This window comes from Alosa pseudoharengus, unplaced genomic scaffold, assembly GCF_046254945.1.
Source record: "Alosa pseudoharengus isolate Yale_2024_CS ecotype anadromous, Long Island Sound unplaced genomic scaffold, YU_APseudo_1.1 YU_APseudo_1.1_scf_22, whole genome shotgun sequence".
NCBI lineage: Eukaryota > Metazoa > Chordata > Actinopteri > Clupeiformes > Clupeidae > Alosa > Alosa pseudoharengus.
The window spans coordinates 10,547,753-10,572,630 of record NW_027468680.1 but is presented as its reverse complement, the minus strand read 5'-3'; the positions used below and the strand labels follow the sequence as shown (position 1 = coordinate 10,572,630).

Sequence of the window (24,878 nt, the reverse complement as noted above, 5' to 3'; positions counted from 1 at the left end):
AACTCACAAATTAAAAATACATGTCCAGAATTAACCTGCGTAACTTTAGCAAGTTATAAATACATATTCCTTTAAAGTCACTCTAACTACCATAAAGGTCAGCTGGCTCCATCATTAATATTAAGACAAAAATATACAAACACAGCCATACTGCATATCAGGGAATGTTGTGTGGGTTAAGAGAGGTGAAAGGTTAATAGTAGTCAGGAGGTAAGACATTACTAGTTGAGTGAGTTACTGGGAACGACTCAACTTCATAATGACATCATTATGACTCAGGACAAACACAGTCATGCTTTGTTATCAACATACACTGTACCCCAAAACAGAGCACTGTACCTCAACACACACACACACACGCACACACACAGACATACACACACAGACACAGACACACACACTCAACAGGATGTGAATTCATCTGCTGCCATCTGTGACAGAGCAATACAGCCAACTCATCCTCTCCTGATAGTGCTTAAGGTAAGACATCTGTGTGTGTATCTGTGTATGTGTGTGTGTGTGTGTGTGTGTGTGTGTGTTTGTGTGTGTGTGTGTCTGTGTCTGTGTGTGTGTGTGTGTGTCTGTGTCTGTGTGTGTCTGTCAGCTCACTTACCCTGCTATACGTGTATCTTTTGGTCTGAGACATGCTGCTCCTCTGTCACCCCCAGCGATGCCGTCTTAATGGACTGCGTCTGCCCTCCTCCTTCTCTCTCTCTCTCTGTCTCTCCCTCTCTCTCTCTCCCTCTCTCTGTCTCTCCCTCTCTCTGTCTCCCTTAGTGCACCTCTCTTTCCTCTCACACCATCATGTCCAGTACCACTGTTTCCAGCACGCCCAGCTAAATATTCCAGAATGCCGACGACCAGTTTCTTCAATTCACAGAAGCCAGATAGGGACACACACGCCGAAGGCAGAGGAGGGACTAGCTTGTGTGTGTGCGTGTGTGTGTTTGTGTGTGTGCATGCATGTGTGTGTGTGGGAGTCTGTGTCCCCGTATGTGAGAGTGAGAGGGAGAGAGCTCGGCTAAACGGCGTCACTGCGCCAGTGCCTGTACTGCTTTCTGCAGGAGAGAGGTGGGCCAGGAGACTGGAGCAAGCCCAGGGTCCTAATGCCCCCCATGTATTCGCTCAAATACCTCCCCTCACTCAGCAGTGTGTAGACCTTGTACAGAAACACAATGTCACAAAGTGAGAGGGACTAGAAAGCCAGCTTTGACATACAAGAAGACGCACAATTACACAGATAAACACACAATGACACAATGTTTCAGAAAAAAAGTTGCAATACACAACTGTGTATGTGTTTGTGTGAGAGAGAAAGAAAGAGAGAGAGAGATGGAGAAACCAAAAAGAAATAAACAATATCAGCATGAGATGCTATTACTTTTTGTGAGGTAATGCTATAGCTTAAGTTTGCCAATGATCACTTCCTCCATTGTTAACTGTGTACAGGAAGTTGGCATTCTGTGTCTGTGAAAGGGAGTGACGTCAAGATTGGCATTCTGTGTCTGTGAAAGGGAGTGACGTCAAGAAAGGCTCCACAACAGAGACAAAGCCGTGTGAGACAGACCATGTAAGGTAACCCGAGGGGTGAGCTAAGGTTATGTGGAGCTGAGACACATCTCCTTACCACCTGCAATATAGGTTCCCTATCAATCTGTTGACTTTCATTAACTAATAATCATAAACAATCCTCATAATTCAGAGACTAGCTGGATATGGTTTGACTGATGAGCATAAATGTGCTCCGATGCCTGGCTGCCTGGTGGCTAAGTGACCCTGTACCGGTTGGGCAAGGCAGTAGCCTCAGAGTCTCTTATCTGATAAAGGGTTGTGTTCCACAGCTGGTCTGTGAAGCCCTGTCCCTCTCACTCATGCCAGGCAAGCTTACAGAGGCATGTGTGTGTGTGTGTGTGTGTGTGTGTGTGTGTGTGTGTGTGTGTGTGTGTGTGTGAGTGTGTGTGTGTGTGTGTGTGTGTGTGTGTGTGTGAGTGTGTGAGTGTGTGTGTGTGTGTGTGTGTGTGAGTGTGTAGGTGAGTGTGTTTGTGGGTGAGTGCGATCCAAGTGAGTTGTGTACTATACTTTCAGCTGGCAACTGTGCAAACATGCACATGCACACACACACATACACACACACACACACACAATGGATTAACACCCTTTTATGAGCTAAAACTGCATCACTGCTTTTCTTTCTGCTTGATTCTCTATTCACCAATTCTGCAAATGTGGCAAAACAGTAGGGGAGAGAGAGAGAGAGAGAGAGAGAGAGAGAGAGAGAGAGAGAGAGAGAGAGAGAGAGATGGTGATGGTAGCTGTGTTTAAGCCACAATAAAAGTGCAGACCCAGTAGGATGGAAAAACTCCCGCCACGCTTATCACTTATTCAAAACGTTGGACATTTTATGAGGGTGGAGTGGAAACTACTCTGATTGTATTTGGCTGATCTGTCCTGCTCGTAATGGCCGACAATCAAAATAAGAGAACTCTTAATCCAGGCAGGAGTGTCTGACTGGGGGTAAAACCACTACTGATTATAGGGGCCCAAGGGGAGAGAGGGCCCTTGAAAAGTCTGGAATATATTTTATTTTACCTGGGTTGAGGAACATGGAGGCCCATCAGGACTGCCTATGCAAGGGCCAAGGATCTTGCGCTACGCCCCTGATCCTAGGTCCTGGTTCTATTGCTACAATTGCCATGCACATTTTGAAACTTTACAGAGGTAGGTCAGTAGATCTATAGATATGTAGCCAATGTGCAAATACTGTGTCAGACAGGCTTTTTGGTATCAGCAGCAACTCACAAGAGAATCAAACATTATTGACAAACTGGGTGGTGCCAACAAATTAGATTAATATGGTTGTGTTGTGTGAGGTTATAGTTTCAATTTAATTCTTCAAAGGACATCAAATTCATCCTGCAATATGGGCCATGCAGGATATCACTTTGCTACGTGTAAATTAAGCATTACCCTACCAATGAAACATTAGGATCATATCTAGACTTGGAGACAACACTTTCCCCGTTCAATTTAACAGACGAACTATGGATGTCTGCTCCCCCCTACTGACAGCATGAAGTATTGACGCTCTCCGACGGGAAAGGGCGTCAAATCGATAACCCAGAGATATACATTGTCCATATACTGACTCACTGTTTAGGCTATCTTGGTTAGAAGAACCTTTCTGGTTTGCTTTGGCGTGAAGAGAATTTAAAGATATGCTAACCTATCTAAAGTAATCAAAGACACTAACTAATAAAACAAAAAATACAACATTGTATGCATTCTAGGTTTAAAACGTTTCAGTCACGTAGCCTAGTCATGTGAAGGTAAAATAATGACGTCTAATTCTATCAACTAAAACACAAATTGTGCAAAATAATTTGAGAAATTGGGCAACGTACAGTAGGCTAAAACGTGTTGAGGAGACCCAATGAGAAGGGTGGGAAAACGTGGTGGATTTGAGAAGGCATGCGCTACATGCGTAATCATGGAAGAAAATGTGTGTAAAGAAAGCTGGCAGCAATAAAAGCATACATATCATCTTCATTAAGGGATGCACCAAGACATTTTACATTTACATTTAAGGTACAAGACAAAACACATCGCTTGGTGCCAGAGGCAACTCCCTTTGCATCCGAAAACCGAAGGCGCAGAATGAATGCATGTGTTACCGGCTAACGACACGTCATTCACCATTATGAAATAATAACAAAAAATAATAATAATTGAAAAACACTTCCTTACCTTCTTATTCTAAACGTTTTAATTGACGCGCTGTGTGTTGACAGTGCTGTCTCCAGAGCTTGGGAAAAGACACAGGAGCCAGCCAGACCACTCAACTTCCTGTTGTCCTATGCATGATTGCATTTGGAAGGGAACTGGCTGGTGCTGAAATGAGCTTAAGTGCCCATATAATTTCTCAGATACCGTAGGTATGGCCTGCAGTAGCTTTAAGGTAGTCTATATAATGGATAGCTCTTAATAGTGTTGAGTAGTCTAAATACAAATATTTCAACACATACAATACATATTTCAATAGGTACATGTATTATAAACTGTTTAACTATTATAAACAAACAATTAAAACAGAGAATTAATGCATACAGTACGTGTTTAATATAAGAATGCTGCAAATAAAAATGAGTAACAATGTAATAACACCTGAAAACAATACTGTAATAAAACCCGATATTTCTGTCAGTGTCAAATAAACTCCAACATTAGGCTAGCGGAGATAAGAATCCGTTATCTGATGATCTTCAACAGCACTCCTTCACATGACAGGAAACACAGCAATTACTCAGCTAACACATGAGACGACTGTTTTCAAAGTAAAGACAAACAATGGAAAGGTGTCTAAATGTGGCCATATTTTGAATACACATAGTGCCAAATGTCCTTGTAATGTTACAAATAAAGATCTGGCGTATCAAGCTCCAGACATTACAAGTGTCTAACAATGTGCAATGCATGAGAGAAAATGTCTATTTTAACAATAGCAATAACTTTATGACAGGCTCAATTACTGATCAACATCTGCTCAGTTCTAACACCAACTTTGTAGGCATATTTATACACCAGGAAATTAACAAGCCTGGCTGGCAATGATGGCCACACAAACTCTGTCTCCTTCTTGAAGCCCAGACTATCATAGAGTCTGTGCGCATCTGATTGGGCCATGGAGGTGAACAGCACCACCCTTTCCACACCATGATTAGCTGCAAACTCCATGGCGGTTTGGCAGAGGGCCTTGCCAATGCCTCGTCCCCTGGATCTCTGGAGCACCGTGATCCTCTTCAGCTCCCAGGCCCCTCTCTCCTCCACGCAGGGAAGGATGGCCACTGTGCCCACTAGGATGCCCTGCACCTCTGCCATCCAGAAGCGGGCGACTCGGCCGGGATCCATGTAGGACGCACGGATGTTCTGGAGGTCCTCGCTGAGGCCCAGGCGTACACCCTGCTCGAGCAGGCACTGCACGGACACCCGAATGGCCAACAGGCCCCCGGAGACCCCCAGCATTGCTGTCAGGAGGGAGCCAGAGAGCTCCAGGAGGGCGAGGAACACAGCAAACAGAACCGCCTGGACCCGGAGCCTCCGAAGAACCATGACGAAGATGGCGCCGCTGTGTTCTCTGAACCCTGTGGAGTACACCTCACGAACCACAGCATAGTCTGAGTCTCGGTACTCTCGCAGAGAATACTCCATCATCTGTGAGTTAGAGAGGGGATGAGGAGGAACCATGGAGGTGACACGTAGAGGTACACATATTCTATGCTATGGCAATAGAAAAGATGCACATAAATGTCTAATTACATTATAGTGACTTCTAAAAAGTCTCAATTTGTTGAAAGGACAAAGCTCCGTTCACCAGTGAAACCAGAGGTCTGTTTAAACAACTCATCAGAATAAATGTGTACATCTGTATCCATTCACTAGCTTCTACTAACCTAAAGCCCAGAGGTAGCCTAATACTTAGGTGAACTATGGAGAACCCGTGTTCAGATCAGACTGTCTGCTTAAAGGAACACGCCACCCAATGTCAGTAGTAATATATCCCCGTCAAAGCCCGCTAACATAGCAACATGCTAAAACAGTCCAGCCGCGCACCAGAGCGTTTGAGTGCACGTACCGACACGGGAGAGGTATGACTCAACTCTCGAAAGTTAAGGTAAGAACATATATTTCTACTGACATTGGGTGGCGTGTTCCTTTAAGACTTCCCATCTGTAAACCTCCCCTACAAACAACACAAACCCACACACAAACCTTACAGCTTTGAGAGAGTATTCCCAATACAAACACACATTGTCTGGGTCTTCACATACAGAACCCCCTCCTCGTACCTCTTCCTGTGCTGTTTTCTGAGCCTCATGTCACATGATCCCTACAGTTCAGGTCTGGTTAATTGGATACCAGAGAACATCAAACTGAAAAAGCAGGACACCACAGACCAACTCAACCCATAATGATACACAAGTATGCAAGAAGCATATACAACTTAGTTCCTTTATTAATATTTGTTTTTATTATTTTAATAGGCATACAAAACAGTATTATATTCAAAACAATTATAATTTTCTGAAACTGAGTGGATTGCTGTAGCACTGCCACAATGTGACAACTTGTGTATAAAAATTCAAGCACTTTTACCTGTCTCCAGGCAGCTAAAAGCCTACTCAGACAGAGATTTAATTTACTGAAAATGTTTTTTTATTTAGAGAAAGTTCAGTATTAACAGACATTTCCTTTAGCTACATGATAAATGATGCCATATGAGATTAGCTGTGTTTCTACACAGCAAGTGAGACTTTTCATTGAAAAACAAGACCCCAAAATGAAATGACACTAGGAAACTTCTAACAACTAACTGAATTAGTCATTGTCCAGTATAGTCTGGACAAAAATAGTTTTCAGGAAGTTGGCCTGGTTATCTGCATGAGTTAAAAGTTAAGGATGCAGTCTGCATTTCAGCCATGTGAAAGGTTGTTGATATCAGCCAATCAAACTGCACCCATGAAGCACTGCGTTGATTGGCTGGGATTGTTTGTGGGTTGGTGCGAGCCATTATGTTTGTTCCCCAGTTACAGAGCCAGGGTTTTGTAGAGACAGCAGCATGTTTTGGAGTAAACCCTGAACAGCTATCTAGAGAACCGTGAGGAGCAATTCTCTGAATCTCTTTTATATGTGTACAACATTATGGGCCCTGATTTGAACGATAGACAAAGTCCTAGGTCTAACAAAAGCTAATTCAATAACTAGGCAAAATCTATTTGCTCATTTAACACAATGGGAAAAACTTTAACCACAAACATTGAGTCAGCTCAATTCTCCCACATAACACAGAATAGTTTTATCTCATACATGAGAACTTTGGACTTTGTCCACTATAAAAGTAGGGCCCTATGTGTGATATCCACAGACAAAATACATCCTGGGGTTTGAAAGTGTAAGAAAAAGGTTCCCAGGTTTGAGGAAGGAAGATGCAACACACTTATGAGTTTGAGTCATGAGACCACACATAGCACTTACAATGAAAACCACTAACTGACATTAGCTGAACACATAAACTGACCCAGGGGTGCATTTCCTGAAAAAGTAGTAGACTGACCTTTTAAAATGACCATGGTTATTGCACAATGATCACAAGATCAATGCACATCACAAGACTTCTTATTGGCAGGCCAAGCTGTCCCTCCACACTATGGCAGGTAGCAGTAACTTTTCTCACTTAAAAGTAGTTTTTGAGGTTGTTGGTATTTGAATGAAAATAATTTCACACACACTGACAAATACACAAATGCCCACAGCTGCACTCTTATCGTGGCGAAGGCTGGACGTCCAGTCTGTACTCGATTAAAGAAAAGTTTGTGATTTTGGCAAAGAACTCCGGAACAACAAACTGTCGCACTTTCTGGTAACCAACGTGCTCGTACAGGTGTTGAGCATCCGTCTGGACCACAGATGTGTAGAGAACCACACCCAGGTACCCGCGAGAACGTGCAAATTCTGCTACTGTGCGGCACATCGCTTTGGCGATCCCCTGGCCACGGTGCGAGCGCTTTACGGACATGCGCTTGAGCTCCAAACATTCAGGATGCTTCTCGGCCGGCAGACATGCCACTGTGGCCACCACGCGCCCATCACTCTCCGCCACCCAAAAGCAGGTGTTTGGTGAGCTGCAGTAGGTTTCCTGTATTTTGTTCAGATCCCGCCGCATGGACTCGTCGATGTAGCTGTTAAACAGGTAGGACACCAGCTGTCGACCCCCGGCCAGGAGCAGCGTTACTGCGAGGATGGGAAGGATGACCGACTTGGAAGTGGCCATTAACGTGCAAAACACACACACACACAACATCTGCATCAGTGGCTGCTTGAGCAGGTGCATGAACGAAGAGGGAACGTGTTCGCTCATGCCCATAGTGAAGATCTCCTTCACCGCCTCCTCGTCATCACCCTCGTATCGCCGTATCTGCAGGCTAGCCATGGATCAGGTCTGAGGAGATTAAAAAAAAAGTAGAAAGCGCTAAGTGCCCGGCCCGGATCTAGACTGCTCAGATTAGGGGGGTAAATATAATTTTTGAGTGGACACAATGAGTGGACCATTTTCCTAGTAAACATCACATAGGCTTTGATTTTTCCAGACATTTCTCCAGCAGCAGGGGTGTTAGGGGAGTTTTGTCAAAAGAAATTGACAGATTGAGTTACAAATATGACACAGCCTAACCATAAACAGATTCAAAACAGCTGCTATGAAAAACTAAAAGGCAGCTACAAAGCAGCAATTGAACTGGTCACAACAAAAACCTTAACATTAGTATTATTATAGACAGGATTATTAATGTTTTTCTTTGGTGTTCATTTTCAGCTTTTTCATTTACAGTACATTATTGGTATAAATTGGTATGAAACAAGAAAAATAAAAAAATGGCACGGCACAGATTATTAACAGATTATTACACAGATTATTAACCTTCATGGCATATGTGACTACCCTGTACACTACTACAATATAAGAATTATGCTGGTGGGATACTCTATGGCTAAGAAATTTACAAAAATGTACAAAATGTTGGCCCTGTGTACTGACAAAAGACACATTTACTAAGCCCAAAGCTACGGCCATTCTAGATCCAGCGCACACAATTTTAGCTGCTACGCAACTGTTTGCATAAACAAGACCCAGTGTTTTGGTGTTCGTGAAATCCAAACAACGCCCAAGGGCACAGGGTGAATCATCCTAGACCTAGAACCGTAACATACGGGAGACGAAGTTAGAGTGCAAATCTGGGTCTGGAACGGGGATGTGATTATAATTAATGCAGTTTTCAAATGATAAGGGAAGTTATGCCATTAAGCTGGTTCACGGACCATGTCAGTAGGGCAAGTAACGTTATCTGTAGGCACTGCACCTGTCCAGAATTGTATTGTATATTGCAACTTAGCTGTAGCAAGGAGCGTTATAGAAAATCATTCCTGCCCACTGCCATAACTATTTACAACAACTCCCCTTTGTGCCGTGAGAGAAAATCTTATGCTGAGGGTCAATGCAATGCAGTTTACAACCTCTTTAACAGAGACTAAGTTATCCAATTGTATTTATTTTTTAACTTGTATGTATGTTTATGTGTGATAGGCCTATATATATATATATATAATTAAATGATGGTGTTACAGCAGCAATTGATGGTGTTACAGCAGCAATTCATATATTAATTGCGTCTGTAACACCATAATTTCCCTTTGGCGATGAATAAAGTAGGCTAATCTATCTATCTAAACTTGTCCAGCTAGCAATATAGCATACATGTTTGGACTATGATGTCATTTAGGTAATTATTTACACATTTTCATAGTCTATCACGCTTGTTTCCACAAATTATGTCTGGTCGTGAGGTCAATTTAATTCAGCGACCCAAATAATAATAGACTGTGTTATCAGGATATTCAAAAGTAACATTGCTGTATATTACATTAACGTTAGCTATCTTGCTACCATGGCGTTTGCGAACCTTTACTGGCAATAGTCGGTAACACCAGAACGTACCCAAATGTAGTGTCAAATAAGAACCTACCTCTTCAGGGACAGGTCACGAATTGTAAGAGAATCGTTTGGTGCGCTTTGCTTCTCCGGGAGTTACAAAGAATCCTCAAAACACACTCAGTGGGTATTCGTATTCATACATAAGGTATTCATTAGCCTGTTGAGGAGTAGGCTACGGTCACAAATATGGGCGTTTTCGAAAAAGGTTCTATAACATGACGCAACAATTACCCTCAGGGACTTTCCTGCCATTAAACAATTTTAAGAACACTGAAACTATAAAACGTTCGCGTACAATTCTTAAAGAGGTTAGAACAGGTTAGAATCCCCTGACTTCCGTTTGCACACCCCGTCCCGCCCACTAGGGTGGGATTGTAACAAGTCATCAGTGGTTTGATTGGTCAGGACTCAGGTTATTAGACATTTTCTGGTTATAGGTTGTAGCCCCAACATTATGTTATTTACTGTATGATGATTAAAGTTCATAACACTTCCAGAGATGTAAAGTAACTTTTACTAGTAGTCTACACTTTCAACTTTCGGTACTTAAGTATGTTTTATAATAGGCTACTTGTCGTAGGCTACTTAAGTACTGTAAATAATAGATACTTTTAGACTTTTACTTAATATGCTTATAGATTACTTTGACTTTTACGTCTTACGTTTTAAGTAATTTTCTGATCAAATATTTGTACTTCTACTCATGTGTGGGATTCGGATACTTTATACAACTCTGAACACTTCTGAATTTTAAGGAGTAGCCCAATAAAGATCTCTTTACCCAGCCTCCACAACTGCAGGCCAGAAAAACATGGATCTGCCCAAGGTTTCTTCCTTGGTAAGGGAGTTTTTCCTTGCCCCTGTTGCTCTTGGGTGCTCCTTGTTGGTGCCCCCCCATCCCAATCCTTCCCCACTTTTCTTATGCAGCCCTTGCCACTTAATCTACTAAACCCCTCTTCTACTGCAATTTTTACCCCCCCCCCCCCCCCATAAATGCACAAATAGGCTGACACCAGACATAATTTCACTGCATTTCTTACTTCCAGTAACTATATGCATGTGACAATAAACGTCCTTGTATCCTTGTATCCTTGTAAACATAGCCCTCTCCAGCTGTCTCTTTCTTGCCTCTGGCTGAGATTATCGCTCACCTGAGTGTGTCTAATTCATCTGGGTCTCTCCCTTGCTTCTAGCTAAGATTATTGCTGACCTGAGTGTTTTTAATTCATCTATCCCATGCCTATGGCTGACATTATCGCTCACCTGTCTTTATTAATTAATCTCAATTAGATCAGTAACCTGAGTAAACTTCAACAAAAGCATTTTCCCGCATTTTAGAGAGTGGGAAGACTGTTTGCTGTAGGGTGTCTGATTGTCTTCACCCACGCAAACATAGCCTAAGCCATTAGATGTTTAAGGGGTTTTGTGACATCCTTATCTCTGTTAATATTAACTGGTTGGATGGATCATTGGTGGGGGTGGTATCTTGTGATTTTCCGTGTGCGTTAATTATGAACTGACTTCACATATGTGGGCTTGTTACTTTGACATTTCATGTGGGTAACATGCTCCCGGTATCAAGAATAAAGCTGCAGTCTCATACCAGTTGTCTTGGAGTAATTTTGACCACAGTTGTTATTATGTCATTGTTACCAAACAAGATATGTACCGAAGAGCGGTACAAAATATGACCGCCACCCAGTCCTGCACATACTTTCTGCAAAAATAAATCACGCTTGTCAATTTGTCTCCATCTCCTCCTCCATCCCCTACTTTTGTGTATGTAAATGAGTGTGTGCATAGTGTGTTTGTTTTTGTGTATATGTGTGCTTCTGTGTATAGGTTCACTTGTGAGTGTGGGGGTAATGGTGTGTGTATGTGCTTGCTTGCCTGCATGTGTGTGTTTTTATGTGTGTGTGTGTGTGTGTGTGTGTGTGTGTGATCTCCTAGTCCCATATAACCCACCTAGAACGCTACGATCACAGAATATTGGATTTCTTGTAATCCCAAGAATCTCTAGCCTGGGAAAAACCCAGACGTAGGCTACTTCCGGCAAATTCGAGATTCACTCTGAAAGTCCGTCTGGCCCATAGACAGTAAAAGAAAGCTTTTGATCTCTCTATGGCTCTGGCCTAGCCTAGAAATCTAGATGCGCCCCAGGGCTAGTCTAGCAACTCTCCGTTGGCTTGTGAGCTCCAGAAATCGAAACTTAATCAGGCCATTGAAATTGTGTATAGAGTCGTTAGGTGGGCTTAACATAATGATTAATGGCAGAGTTGCAACGGTTTGGCTTGAATTCCCTGCTACTTGAAAACAAATAAGATGGATGTTGCTGCTGGCGAACAGTGTGACACGAGTTAAGCTTTTATTATGTTGGCAAACGTTTGAACTAGCCAATTAGCTCCGCTGGTGGGAAACGCATGGGACTCATAGCGCTGCCACTGTCCTATTGCGTGCAGAGGGAATTTGAAAGACAACTGACTTATCCCGTCCCTCGGACGGAGCACTGCGAACGGTGAGTGCCCAGACCCTACATTTTAATGTGGGTCTGGCTCGTCAGGCTAATGTTTTGGCTCTTCTCCCTACATGATTCACAGTAGACTATTTCGTTGCTCTGCGAACGGTGAGTGCCCAGACCCTACATTTTAATGTGGGTCTGGCTCGCCAGGCTACGTCTGGCCTAGTCCTGGCAGCAAATGTAATTTGCTGCCGCTAGGGGCGCGTCTAGATTTCTAGGCTACGTCTGGCCCTCTGGTCTGGCCAAGAACCCATTCGATTCTAGATCGAGGCACCAATCAGAACCCTTGAGGCGGGCTTTACACGATGACGATAGCGTACGTATTTGTGCGTTTAATTCAGCTTCAACCGTTTGACGTAGAAACTTCGTTCAAACTGTGTTGCGTAGGTCTTATCTAGGTGACTTCAGCTATGTATTTTTCAACTTTGTAACATTTATACTTTTTGAACTATTAATTAAAAACTACTAAAAATTCCCCCGTAGACTTAACATTGCCGAATATGACATCACAGTAGGGCACTTAGAATCCTATGCCAAGTGTTCCGGCCACCTCCACCAATGTCTGTCTCAGGCTTTAAGCATACAATCTGGCTTTTAAGACTACAGATCCTGTTTAACTGCTTCCTCTGCCCACAGCTGTTTCAAAATAAAAGTATCCACTACAATAATTCCCTATTAAATAATTTGACCATTTAAACTATCCAACTGTTTAACTTTTCAACTATTCCAACTGTCAGTTATCATCAACTATGCCTCTAGCCTACTATATTAAACCACCACCTACCTAGCAACCAATTTAGCAACCATTCAAATTAAGCATCTATGTCAGTTTCCATAGCAACCAACATGATTATACTAGCAAACCACTGTAGTAACTCCTTTATTTCTGATAGTAGCTACCATGGAAACCCTAGCAACAACCTAGAAACCACTTCAAGTACCCTAGCAACAGCCTAGCAACCACATTCACAGTTAAAACCTAGCAACCAACATTAACTTAGCAACCAGCATAACCACCATAACTACTCTAGCAACAGTCAGTTGTCATCAACTTTGACTCCCGTCAACTGTTTCCTCTGCCCACAACTGTTTTAAAGTAAAACTCCTCACTACAATAATTTCATTTTAAATAATTTAACCATTTTATCTATCCAACTATTTAACTGTTCAGCCTTTCAAACTGTCAGTTGTCATCAACTATGACTCCCGCCAACTGTTTCCTCTGCCCACAACTTCAACTTCAAAATAAGTCCTCAATACAATAATTTGCTATAAAATAATTTAACTATTTAAACTATTTAACTATTTAACTGTTCGGCCATTCCAACTGTAAGCTGTCATCAATTATGGCTCCCCGCCAGCTTTTTTCTCTATCTGACCTCCATCTTTTTACTTAGATTTTAGACAATATTCAACAATATTTCATTCAGCAGCCATTTTTGCATTTTCATGCACTCGTAATTCCCTGGAATTACATTTTCTAGTTTGAAGCTGATATCACGTTGGTTTAGGCTAAGACAGGGAGTTAGAAGTTTCTTAACTGCTTCCTTATGTTGGAATATGCAACATTGTACAATGTAGCCTATACCTAATATGGGATATTTTAGCCTACCTATGTGATATCTGCAACAGTGGTAGGCTACTGAAAACGGTTTGATATTCTGTGCATTTATAGGACTATAGTAGCTGGACACGTAGCTGACAGAAAACACATAGGCTGCTTTTGAATTGGTATGCGAGCATAACTTGAATGCTACACTTCAGTGTTTGCCTTGAAACAATTCCGGCATAATTGCTTTGAACGTTTCAGTCTCTCATTCCCATTCCTGCTTTATATGTCCCGGTCAGCCAGAAAGGACGAATGAAACAAAATGCTCGTTTGAACGTGAACGGTTTTGTTCAGAGCTGAAAATGCAATTGTTTTTGACAGAGGGCAGATGTAAATTGCTAGTGACAAAATATTAGCTTTCAGTGTGGCACGATGTCTTTGTAAATTAGCCTACGTTTAATTAAAAAGTGGTTAATTCTTCCTGCTTCTCCCTACAAACAGACAGTGTTGCAAATTGTGTGTTTCCATCACTCTGTATCTTTCGTTGCTCTGATTGGTTTTTGGCCTCTCCTATTGCGTCCGAGGCATTTTGATCGGCGTCCGTTTGGGAACGCTCTTTGGAAATGGGCTGTGAACGAACCTTCCCCAGACCCACTCTCAGTTATGACTGAGAAGGGTCTGGTTTTAACCGGGCTAATGAATCTCAGTAGTAGCTTTCTGCTACCGCGCACCCCTCCTCTGGAATAATCTCCCTCCCTCAATTCGATTAGTAGACACCCTCCCTATTTTTAAGTCTAGACTAAAAACATACCTCTTTAGTAGTATGGTGCAGTGTGGAACTTCACCCACCTCAGGGTTTTTTGGAATGGACCATTGTGTCCTTGTGTGACAGGCACCCTAGTCATGCGTGCGATGGTGGTCACTGACCATACCTGCCCTGGTGTTGACTACCCTTCACCATGCCTTAGTTATGCTGCTATAGCATAGTGCTGCCATGGACTTTTCATGTGTCACGCCATACAACCCCCCCTCTCTCCTCTTCCCTCTCTTGCCTATTCTCACTATGGTATAACACTACATAGTAGCATTGATATACTTATTGATATTAACCAATTTAATTTATAGTAATACTAACCCACTCTATATCTCTCTCTCTTGTGAGGTATACCATCACCAGTCATCAGCCATCCATGTGTTTGGCCCTCATCTCACCTGAAGTCCTATCCCTACGACTGCCCTATCATCGCCTATTACTGTCCCCCCTGCCCGGATTCCTGGCCCGTACAGCCTAGCGACCCACCACTTGCCCTATAACAACTCTGCCCGGATTCCTGGCCCATACAGCCTAGCGACCCACCACTTGCCCTATGACAACTCCTAATCCCCCTGGAAAATTCCATTTCCTACACTGGACTATTTGAACTTTCTGACACTAAATAGGATTCATGCATTATCATACCGGATATGTAACCATCCCACCTCTTGTAACATACACCTCAGGTGGCTTTAAACACCATGTTCTATTATACATCTAACTTATGCATTTCATATACAGACCTTACTGTTCTGTAACTGACCGTAGGCAGATGGGTCAGGCCCTTGACTCGTGGATCTGCTCGAGGTTTCTTCCTATATGTATGTCTAATTCTAGGAAGTTTTTCCTCGCCCCCGTTACCCATGAGCCTTCTTTTATTTTCTCTGATTGTCTAACATTCTGTAAAGAGCCATGAGACAAGTGTAATGTTTTGGCGCTCTATAAGTGAAATTAAGCTAATATGGCCCCCTATGAACGGAATTTCACGAAACTTGTCATGCATTCAGAGGGTGTCATAATGATCCTACAATTCAATTTTTTTGCAGTTTTGAACCTGTCAGCCAAAGATACCTGCAATTACAATGTCTCGTTTTTGCCTTTTCATTTTTAACTAGGAGGCGCTATACCTAAAATGAGTGGATATGGGATGTGTTGACATGGCCCTTGGAGACCAACATACAGTGTACAAAAAATAATTTGGTCATCCTAGGCCCCACGGTTCTCGAGATATCCACAGAAAACTGTGTCCGACCATCTACAGGCCGATTGGTGTACAGTCACTAAATTTAACATATATTCATTTATTGTATGGCTGCCCATAAACGGAATTCCACAAAACTTGGCATGCACTCGGAGGGTGTCATAATGGTCCTTCTCTTTAATTTCGTGCAGTTTTGAACATGTCACCCAAAGATACCTGCGATTACAACACCTTGTTTTTGCTACCCTCCTTTCGGGGGGCCCGGTGCGGCGGTTGGGCGATGGATCAAAACGAAAAACAATGGTTCCATGTCATCTTTGTGGGGCTACATGCCGACCATGTTTTGTGCAGCCAGGTCTTTCAATGTCCCGGGAATCGTTGACGGAAATTCACTGGAAAAAAAAATCCGGAAGAAAAAAACCCTGGTTTGGCGGTCATAATTATAACTGTTAGGTATACCATAGGTTATCTGAATCTAGTGTCCGTGCTCTTGTCTGGGGCATTAAGGTTTAAGGTTAATTTAGGGTCATTCTACCCAGCCTCCTTTTTGTTCTTTTCTTTGTAGAGATCATGCTTGTGTTTGTCCCAGCAAACATCTCATATAGTAGGACTAAAGGAAGTGGTATGCTCCTCCGTGTACATTTCCACGCGGTCACAATTGTTGGAAGATACACGACACCCCCCACATTGCGTTAATGACGCAATTTACGTCACGCGCCGTGTGTGCGGAACACAGATGCAGGAGTATACCAGGTCTATAATGGTCCATTCATGCCACCTGGGAATGACAAGGAACACCCCCGTGATTATGTTGTTTTTCCCACCGCGAGTGTTCATGTGCTTTCCCGTTGGAATGTGTGGAAAACATGGATGCCACAACAAAGGTTAAAACATACGCTCACTAATCTTAAAGGCACACTATGCAGGTTTTTTAGCTTAATGTGCAAGTTTTTTAGCTTAATTTCACCTTCATTTAACAGCTTTAGAGTCATTGGAATGGTTATATGACTTTTTTCGGGTTGAATGGTGGCCGTCTCGCTTCCCCCTAGCACCTGTGAGTGGAAAAAACCACCCTTGCAACTTTGGGGCGGCTGGCCGACGGCCTCAGTGTCAGGAAGTATAACGAGTGTAACAAATTGCTTTACTGCATTCAAATACACATACACGCCAGGCACTGGCTAGAAAAAGGTAGCGATGAAGTTTCTCAGACATTCGTCATGACCGAGCCAGCGAAAAAGAAGCAAAAACCGAGAAAACAGTAAGGAAATTGCCAATACTGCATAGTTTACCTTTAAATAAACAACTGTATTTACTTACAAATATGGTGTAAGACGCTTGTGAAAAAATGATATGCAGCTTTCAAGTGACAAAAAAACTTAAAGTTCACATTAAAACTGTTGGACATGAAAGGCCACATGGACTACAAATGAACTACAACGTGATGACATGCCCCTAACTGGGCAACTCGTGTAGCAAAATCTAGCTCCAGTTTCCCACCTCTGATTCCCACATGAAGTGACGTAAATGATGACGTTTTCACTGGGAAAACGTTTTTTTCCAATGCCCATGAACGCACCAAGAGACAATGGCATTCCGTTCACATCTCCTTCATTTGTTTGCACTAACTAGAAGCATGTCATTAGAGTGTTAACTCACTCTCCCACTAGATGGCAGCATAAATGCAGAGTACACATGCACTCAAAGCTGACCTAACAGGATCAATGAGCTACTGAGCTACTAGCCTACTGGGGAAGACTAAATCAACTAGGAGAGAGGGGGCAGGGAAAGGGAAAGAGAGAGAGAGAGAGAGAATGAAAACACGAGGCACATGTTGACACCAAGGAATTTGCACAAACACAGGCTCATTGTTTAGATCAAATACGGCAGAAACTTGGGGAAAAAAACACCACAAAAGAAAACACAATATATGGTTGGAAAAATAATTTACTATAAATTCTAAAGTAAGACTATTGCACATAATTGAATATAAACATCCCTTTCCAGTGTTGGTAAAAGAAAAAAGAAAAAATCTGTCTGCATGTGTGTATTCCTGCAGGTCTCCTTGACACATATCAGTGTCCATCCTTTGTTCTTTGGCAGAATACAGATGAAAATTAAGTCAAAATTAAGTCAAATCTACTGTTCTCTCTCTCTTTCTCTCTCTCTCTCTCTCACACACTCTCACTCTCTCTCTCTCCCTCCCTCCCTCCATCTTTTTACTGTTTTTCCTCCACTCTACCCCAGATTAATTTCTCCAGCAAACATGGTGATGAGGAGTATGATGCTGAACCCTGTGAGTAGGCCAGCATTCTGGATGAGGAAGAAGAAGGCCTTCTCCATCGATGACAACTTTGTGGCATTCATGATGTTGTTCATCTCAGGGAACTAAAGGACACAAACAGGCAAGTTGATCTTTGGGATTTCAATTGTATGCTTGTTGGTGTATGTGTGTGCGAGAGTGTGTGTGACCTCACGTTGATTGAGACAATAGAAACATAATATTCAGAGAAATACATAATGTAATAGATGCAACAGTATATGATTGGATATGTTTATAGTTTAATTTCATAGTAGTTTCAATAATTTAATTAATTTTGGTCTTTTTTATCCAGTATATACCGAGGTTAAACACAGGCCAAATCATTTGGAGAAACAGCAACAAGTAAACTCTTCATAAGGCGGGGATCACATTAGCCAGCGGCAAGCAGCAGGTTTCCTATTGTTCTATATGGTTCACAGCATTGAACAAGCTGAGCGTTGAACTTGGTTCAACTTTCAAAGTGCAACGCGAGCATATTCAATTGACAAACTGTTTGTCTTGCTTAGGAACGAGATATAACTTATTATGGTCTGCGTTACGTTTGCCGCTGCCACTTGCCACTGGCTGATGTGATCCTCGCCTAAGAGAGAGGACTCACCATGTCAGCCAGGGCGATGTAAAGGAACATGCCACCAGCGACGGCAAAGATGGGATTGGGGGCAAAGTTACTGCCCAGCACAATGCCCAGTACCAGCCCCAGGTAACAGCACATGGCAGAGAGCATGTTGAAGAACGCAGCCTGGCGCACTGACATGCCCGAGTTAAGCAATATCACAAAATCACCTGTAGCAAGAGAGAGAGAGAGAGAGATTTAAAAAATGTAAAACTTTACTAAACTATCATCACTTGTTCTTACAGAGTTACATTAGTAGCAACCCCAATCCAAAAACCTGTCACAAGGCCTACATAATGTTTGCCTATGCTGTATGTAAATGTGTGTGTGTGTCTGCATATGGAAATTACAAGAGCTGTCAGAGCTTTGTTTGTCTAATCTAGGCTATGTGTGTCTCTTGTCTTGTAAGTGTGTTTGTGTGTGTGTGTGTGTGTGTGTGTGTGTGTGTGTGTGCCGTGTTCATTTTGTGAACATGTACGCATTTGCTCACCCAGCTCATGTGGGAACTCCTCACACACAATGGCGATGGAGGTGCTGAACCCTGTGAGAATGGACACGGTGAAGGACGCTCCGATGGCCAGGCCGTCTATAAAGTTATGCAGCGCGTCGCTCAGTGTGATCATCCAGGCCACCGTCTTTATGTTTGAGATCTGCTCACCGCGCAGCCAATGACAGGCAACAACTCTTTCCTTCACACAAGCACACGCAGACCCACATCCAGAGAGGCAATACAGGTATCAAAGTGAGGTTGAAATACTCAACTGAGACACTCCAATGCCCTAAGAGGGAGCACCCATATACCTAGAGAACACAGAAGCTTATTTTGTGCTTGTACTATTTATTTTGTGCTTGTACTACCAATGTTGTGAGTGTGAATTTCTGGAGGGCTGAATTACACCCTAAACAAATAGCATGAAGTTGAAATAGCATTATTTAACTCCAGACTGGGCCTGAACTATCGAACAGATCTGGCCATCGTATGCTCCACATGTGGGCCAAACCCATTGCAGCATTGAGCGCTATCAGTGTCAACATAACCCAGCGAAAAGAAGGAACTCCTTAACCTCCTTAAAGATGCCAACCTTTCACTGATAACATACATGCACACATGTGGACCTGCACCATTAACCATTAACAACACTGAATTATCTCACATTTAATAGATCACTTATACTTAAACAACTTCATAGAAAGTTCTTTTCTTTTTCTTCTCTTCTCTCTTACCAGGAAATATGAGGATATATTTGCAGTCTGTGTGTGTGTGTGTGTGTTTTTAAGGGGTGGGGGTACGAGTTGGCATACATGTTACATTACCTGTTCATTCTCAGGGGCTGCACCCCCATTGGTCGTGTCATTGTTGATGAGGTTGGCCACACTGTTGTTGACGCTGTTGTTTATGGTGTTTGTGTTGTTCAGGCTGATGTTGCTAAAACTGGTGACGGTGATGATGTCACTCTTCACCTCAGAGTTTGGCTGGGGTGGCGGAAGAGGGGCGTGACTGTGCCCATGCTACGACATAAAGGTGGAAACACACACACACACACACACACACACACACACACACACACACACACACACACACACACACACACACACCCTACATTAAACTTTAAACTAGCCATTAACCCATTAGCCACTAACCTGTGGGTCGCAGGAGATTTTAGTTGGGTTGCCAGAACCCTGGAGGGGTAATTGCAAGATATTTTTTGGTGTATGTCCAGAAAATGTGCGCTCAGTTTACTAAATTGTGTGCACGTTTTACTAAATAGTGCTCTCAATTTAGTAAATCGTGCGCACAATTTACTAAAACGCCACTACACAACACCAATGCACAGCCTTAGCACAAACAATCACAAGTTTAACTCCAGAGGAAAATGCGGATTCAACTTTCCAAATAAAGACATCTCCACAATTAGGCTACAATATAACGACTTCAGTTATCTGCATAGGCTATGTTTCAATCGTAATTGACATCCACGGTGTTATGTATCCAACTCTGCAACGCAATGTAGCCTACAACATCTCTCTTTAGAAATTCAGGAACTTCATGTTATGCTGAAGAGTGACGACAGGGTTGAAGCACTGCAACCCTCTGCGTAGAATGCGAGAATATCCCCAAACTTATCTTTTCGGTAGGTCAGTCACTTTTCAACTTTCCAAGCTGATGGTGCACAAAATGCAACACAACCTGTTCAAAGCAGGATGAGGAAAATATTTAACATTTAACACATGAGTATAATTGAGATATCAGAATTGTGGGAAAACTGAGGAGGAGTCAGTGCATCACCAAACCCTCTATTAGTAGTATTTACATACAGTACCTATCCAACCACCTACTGTATGGTGGTGGCAGCGCAAAACGGGATCAAGGGGGCCTTCATGCACTGTAGAATGGTTTGAGGGGTCCTGGCATAGAAAAGTTTGAGAACCCTTGGCCTAAAACATCAACGTTTTGGGCAATATTTGGTGGTTGCATGTTAGATTTGAAGTGAATGGGGTCGCAATGGTCTGTCATTTTTAAAAAGTGGGTGCCCAGAAAAAAAAAGGTTTGGAAAACACTGCTTTAGTGGATGCTCACACCCAAAACAAGCTGATAAGACCAAATCAATAGGCTGGTGTGTGTGACAGTCATAAAAATGTAAAGAAGGAAACATTTCTACATGGAGGATGCAATTTCATCCTTCAGCTTCAGTGTAAACAGCATTTCCAAGTAGGTTCTAACATACACACACACATTTCTCACCTCATGATCGAGTCTAAGAACCATTTTCAGGACCCTCTCCATGAAGAACAGCATGTAGAATCCCCCAAATATTCCAATGGCTTTTAGTATGTAATTATCAGCTTTTGGATCGAAGCCCAGGGCCTATGAATTAGACACATATACAGAGATAAAAAAATAAAGCACATCACAGCCCTGTAGTGTTTTCTCCATCACGTCATGCTTTCCTTTCCACTTGTCAGCATTGTATAGATCAAAGTCTTTATGTGCAATAGGTGATTGATATCTGATAGGGGTGTAAAGGTACAAAAGTAAAGGTACGTATCCATGTACTGAAAATTAACCGAACCGTGACTTCAAAACCAAGGTACACACTGAATCGTGATTTTTGTGTACCGTAACACCCCTAATATCTGATGAGCTTGCTGATCAAATACTGATAGTAACTTCTCTTCTGTCACTGCTGTTTCAAACTGCGCACTGAATAACTCTGATGAAGGTCTGACTGATCGAAGCGTCAGTTCATCAATAAACTAGCTGTACGTGGAGTAAGCACTGTTGCGCTTTTCCTTTTTCTGTTACGTTGAAGTTCTTGTTGCAAAATAGCTGCACCTGATAAATTAAACACCTGTATAATTTATCCCCACTACCTTAATATATATATAATAGAAATGTTGTGAGCATTCTTCCTCTCTCCCTCTCTGTCTGTGTTCCTCTGACCTCAGGAATGAGCTGTAGTACTGCGTTGGAGAAGAGCGTTCCTATGGCCAGGCCAATGAAGTAGGTGAGCACTTTGGGGAAGTAGGGTTTCTTTGTGAAGGGCACCAGTAGCAGTCCCAGCAGCGCAGCCAGGTTTATCAGCGTCACGGCGAGGAACCCATAACCCCACACTGCCCAGGGGAAGATGTCCACACACACACACACACACACACACACACACACACACACACACACACACACACACACACACAGTATCTGTAATGTGATGCTTGCTGTATGAAGAGCACATAACTATAATGAAAACTGTACATAAGTTCTGAGTTACCAAGAATGTTTTCAAGAAGAAAACATTCCCTCTATTCTGTCAGACACTATTAATAATGTACGTTCAACAGAAACAATTAGCTTTGCACACCTGACTGAATAGGTGCACTAACTGATAAGTTACATAGTCACATGCCCTGTACTCCAAGAGAGGACTTCAGTGTTATTAGAATGGTAATGGCCACCTCACCATGGCTGGCTAGAGGCTTGGTGTCTCCCGGGCTGACGTATGGACACGTTGGGAGAAGCACCTGTGTGAGAAACGCTGGACACAGGACCTCCAGCTGAGACAAGGTCAACTCCGTCACATTTCCCAAACCATGCCACACAAGTAATTCCTTCGGAGACTTGCACTACACACACACACATAAACATACACACACACAGAAAATAATAGTTAATTTACAGAGGCTCATTAAGGTCATAAACATAATGGGTCAGGTTAAAACCTCACTTAACATAGAGGACTGAGTACAGAGACTTAACAATATTGAATGCATTATTAGCACATTACTGAACAATGTTTTCCTGATTAAAGTGGAATAATACTCAGATTCAAGATGGAAAAACTATAGGCCTACCTCTGTGTTTTTCAGTGGGTTGTCCTTACTGTCAATAGACTGGGATCTCCTGGTCGTGATCAAGTGCAGGAAGTTGTTCATGTTGTCAGAAGACAAGGATTCATTTTCACCATAAAAACGCAATATATCTTCAAGAGAAGAACTTTGAGGGGTTGCGTCCGTGTGATATTGATTTGATATCACAGCCAAAAAAATCACACTTAGCAAAGCAGCCATTCTGAAGTCCCAACGTTCAAGTTCCAGAGTTCTAGCGCTCAAGTAAGAGAACGGTTTACAGTTGCGCCCCGAGGGAACTAGAGGTAGACTAATGCCATGCAATTAGGGCATCCAGACTTTTCGTGAACAAGGAGTAAATAAACAACGCAAAACTATACTGGCGAACTCATTATAGTGAAAAAAAGCAGAGAATGGCGGTTCCACGAGCTATCATCGGTCGTAAATAACTTTCAATGGACGCGGTATCAGCTACAGCAGAGATTAAAGCGCGCTCAGGCTGTTCAAAGATCAGCTCGCGCTTTTGGTGAGTGAGTATTCGGGCACCCCGCTCGCGGTTTCCCCGTCTCAATGGTGTCTTTGTGCGCGCTTTTCACCCTTTCCCTTTTTGCGATGTCCAGGCTGGTGGCATTTTGAAAGTGTTCATTCATGAATCAAGAGACAACAGAATGTTTTCAGAGAATAGATAGCATATATCATTGTTTCACTCAAGATACGGCCAGATTTCCACAGCTTATTTATCATTTTTTTGAAGTACGCGGAGTTAAAAAAAAATCCTTGACCAGTCGATGCCTCCTAGTGGCTACCCTGCAGAAACGTATAAGACGTGTGTTACTGGTGATGTTTGATTTGTTTTGACATTTGCTTTTCCTGAAAGGAGTTATAACACTTACTGTAATTCAGACATGGAGGAGTGTGTTAAAGTTTTAGTAGGCTAAATCAGTAGGCTTTTATTTTTCTTCCACATCAGCACCATTTTAGTAATTTGGGTGTTTATAATCTTTTATTTAACAAATCAGAAATTACATTCATTATAAAAAACACACACACACACACTCAGTAAACATCTCGCAATGAAGTGATGTGGAGCTTTTTCAACAGCTCCTCAACAGTGGTTGGCCTCCAGGGATGGAAGCGCACAGTTCGTTTCTGTGACAACAGCAGGAAGCCATTAGATTCAAAGCGCCCTGCGATGTCTTCAACATCCAACCAGACAAACACTGCAACAACGTCACACTGAAGGGTGAAAGCAAACACATCCCCATCCCGCTCCACTGAGGCCTGGAGACAGAAACACAGACACCACAGACAGACATGGTAATAATGTGTTTGAGATCTCTATTTCTGTTTCCAAATGTAGTCTGATGAGGTTTGGCAGCCACCATTTTCAATTGGTTCTAGATATCATGAGTATATCATATACAGGGCTAAAATGTATTTAAGTGTGAGTATATAACACTGACAACTCATTATTTAGAACCTAAATGGCCATGGTCACCGATTTTGAAACTGGAGCGCCAAGAAATAAATCATAATAAAGCACGGAGAAGTTGTCCTCACATTAATGCTGAATATGTTTATCCATGTGTCTCGCTCTTTCTGTTTGTGTGTGTGTGTGCCTTACTTTGATGTTGACTGGCAGCAGTCCTGAATCCTTTAGTGAGGTGAGGAACAGGTGACTGGTAGGGCCGTGCTGGCTGTTGGGGTTAGCAGATTCACGGAGGTCGAAGGTCACCAAACAGGAGTGGCGACTGCATTTCCCACAGTCCCTCAACAGGGCGGGAACAGAATATTGCATCATCAGCATGGCCACACCCCCCTTCAGCATACACGGGTCAGACACCAGAGTGCACACAGGAGTCAGACTGCTCCACTGATAGACTGTAACCTCCACACACACACACAGCATAAGAAGTTGTAAGACACCAAAGAAATTGACTGAAGTTAACATATTGAAGTTAACCATATTGTTGATAATCAG

The 24,878-nt window shown here is 42.6% G+C and overlaps 5 protein-coding genes across 6 annotated transcripts in view; all 5 read right to left on the bottom strand.

Annotated features, from left to right (window-relative positions):
- dctn1b (dynactin 1b) overlaps positions 1-982 on the bottom strand; it is a 34,187-nt gene extending 33,205 nt beyond the window's left edge. Inside the window, exon 1 of the mRNA XM_076300487.1 lies at positions 614-982. Within this exon, the coding sequence (XP_076156602.1) occupies positions 614-646 (33 nt within the window). The 5' untranslated portion in view covers positions 647-982. The remainder of the gene's footprint in view (positions 1-613) is intronic.
- Positions 983-4,518: 3,536 nt separating this feature from the next.
- Positions 4,519-5,208, bottom strand: LOC143139537 (putative N-acetyltransferase camello). Its single transcript, XM_076300119.1, has one exon. The coding sequence runs from the start codon at positions 5,206-5,208 to the stop codon at positions 4,519-4,521; it is 690 nt and encodes a 229-aa protein (XP_076156234.1).
- A 784-nt stretch (positions 5,209-5,992) lies between these two features.
- Positions 5,993-9,880, bottom strand: nat8 (N-acetyltransferase 8). Its single transcript, XM_076300486.1, has 2 exons — positions 9,573-9,880; positions 5,993-7,993 (listed from the first exon to the last, which is right to left on the bottom strand). The coding sequence occupies exon 2, from the start codon at positions 7,982-7,984 to the stop codon at positions 7,316-7,318; it is 669 nt and encodes a 222-aa protein (XP_076156601.1). The 5' UTR covers positions 7,985-7,993; positions 9,573-9,880; the 3' UTR covers positions 5,993-7,315.
- Positions 9,881-17,858: 7,978 nt separating this feature from the next.
- Positions 17,859-23,119, bottom strand: slc39a8 (solute carrier family 39 member 8). The gene is made up of 8 exons (XM_076300118.1): positions 22,904-23,119; positions 22,513-22,675; positions 21,999-22,168; positions 21,300-21,422; positions 19,871-20,065; positions 19,047-19,245; positions 18,542-18,726; positions 17,859-18,008 (listed from the first exon to the last, which is right to left on the bottom strand). Exons 1-8 carry the CDS (start codon positions 23,117-23,119, stop codon positions 17,859-17,861), a joined length of 1,401 nt encoding a protein of 466 aa, XP_076156233.1.
- A 756-nt stretch (positions 23,120-23,875) lies between these two features.
- Positions 23,876-24,878, bottom strand: part of manba (mannosidase, beta A, lysosomal) — a 7,099-nt gene continuing 6,096 nt past the window's right edge. For both annotated transcript variants that reach the window (XM_076300484.1, XM_076300485.1), the window contains exons 16-17: positions 24,522-24,785; positions 23,876-24,178 (exon numbers count right to left, since the gene is read on the bottom strand). In XM_076300484.1, the coding sequence (XP_076156599.1) occupies positions 23,954-24,178; positions 24,522-24,785 (489 nt within the window). In that variant the 3' untranslated portion in view covers positions 23,876-23,953. The remainder of the gene's footprint in view (positions 24,179-24,521; positions 24,786-24,878) is intronic.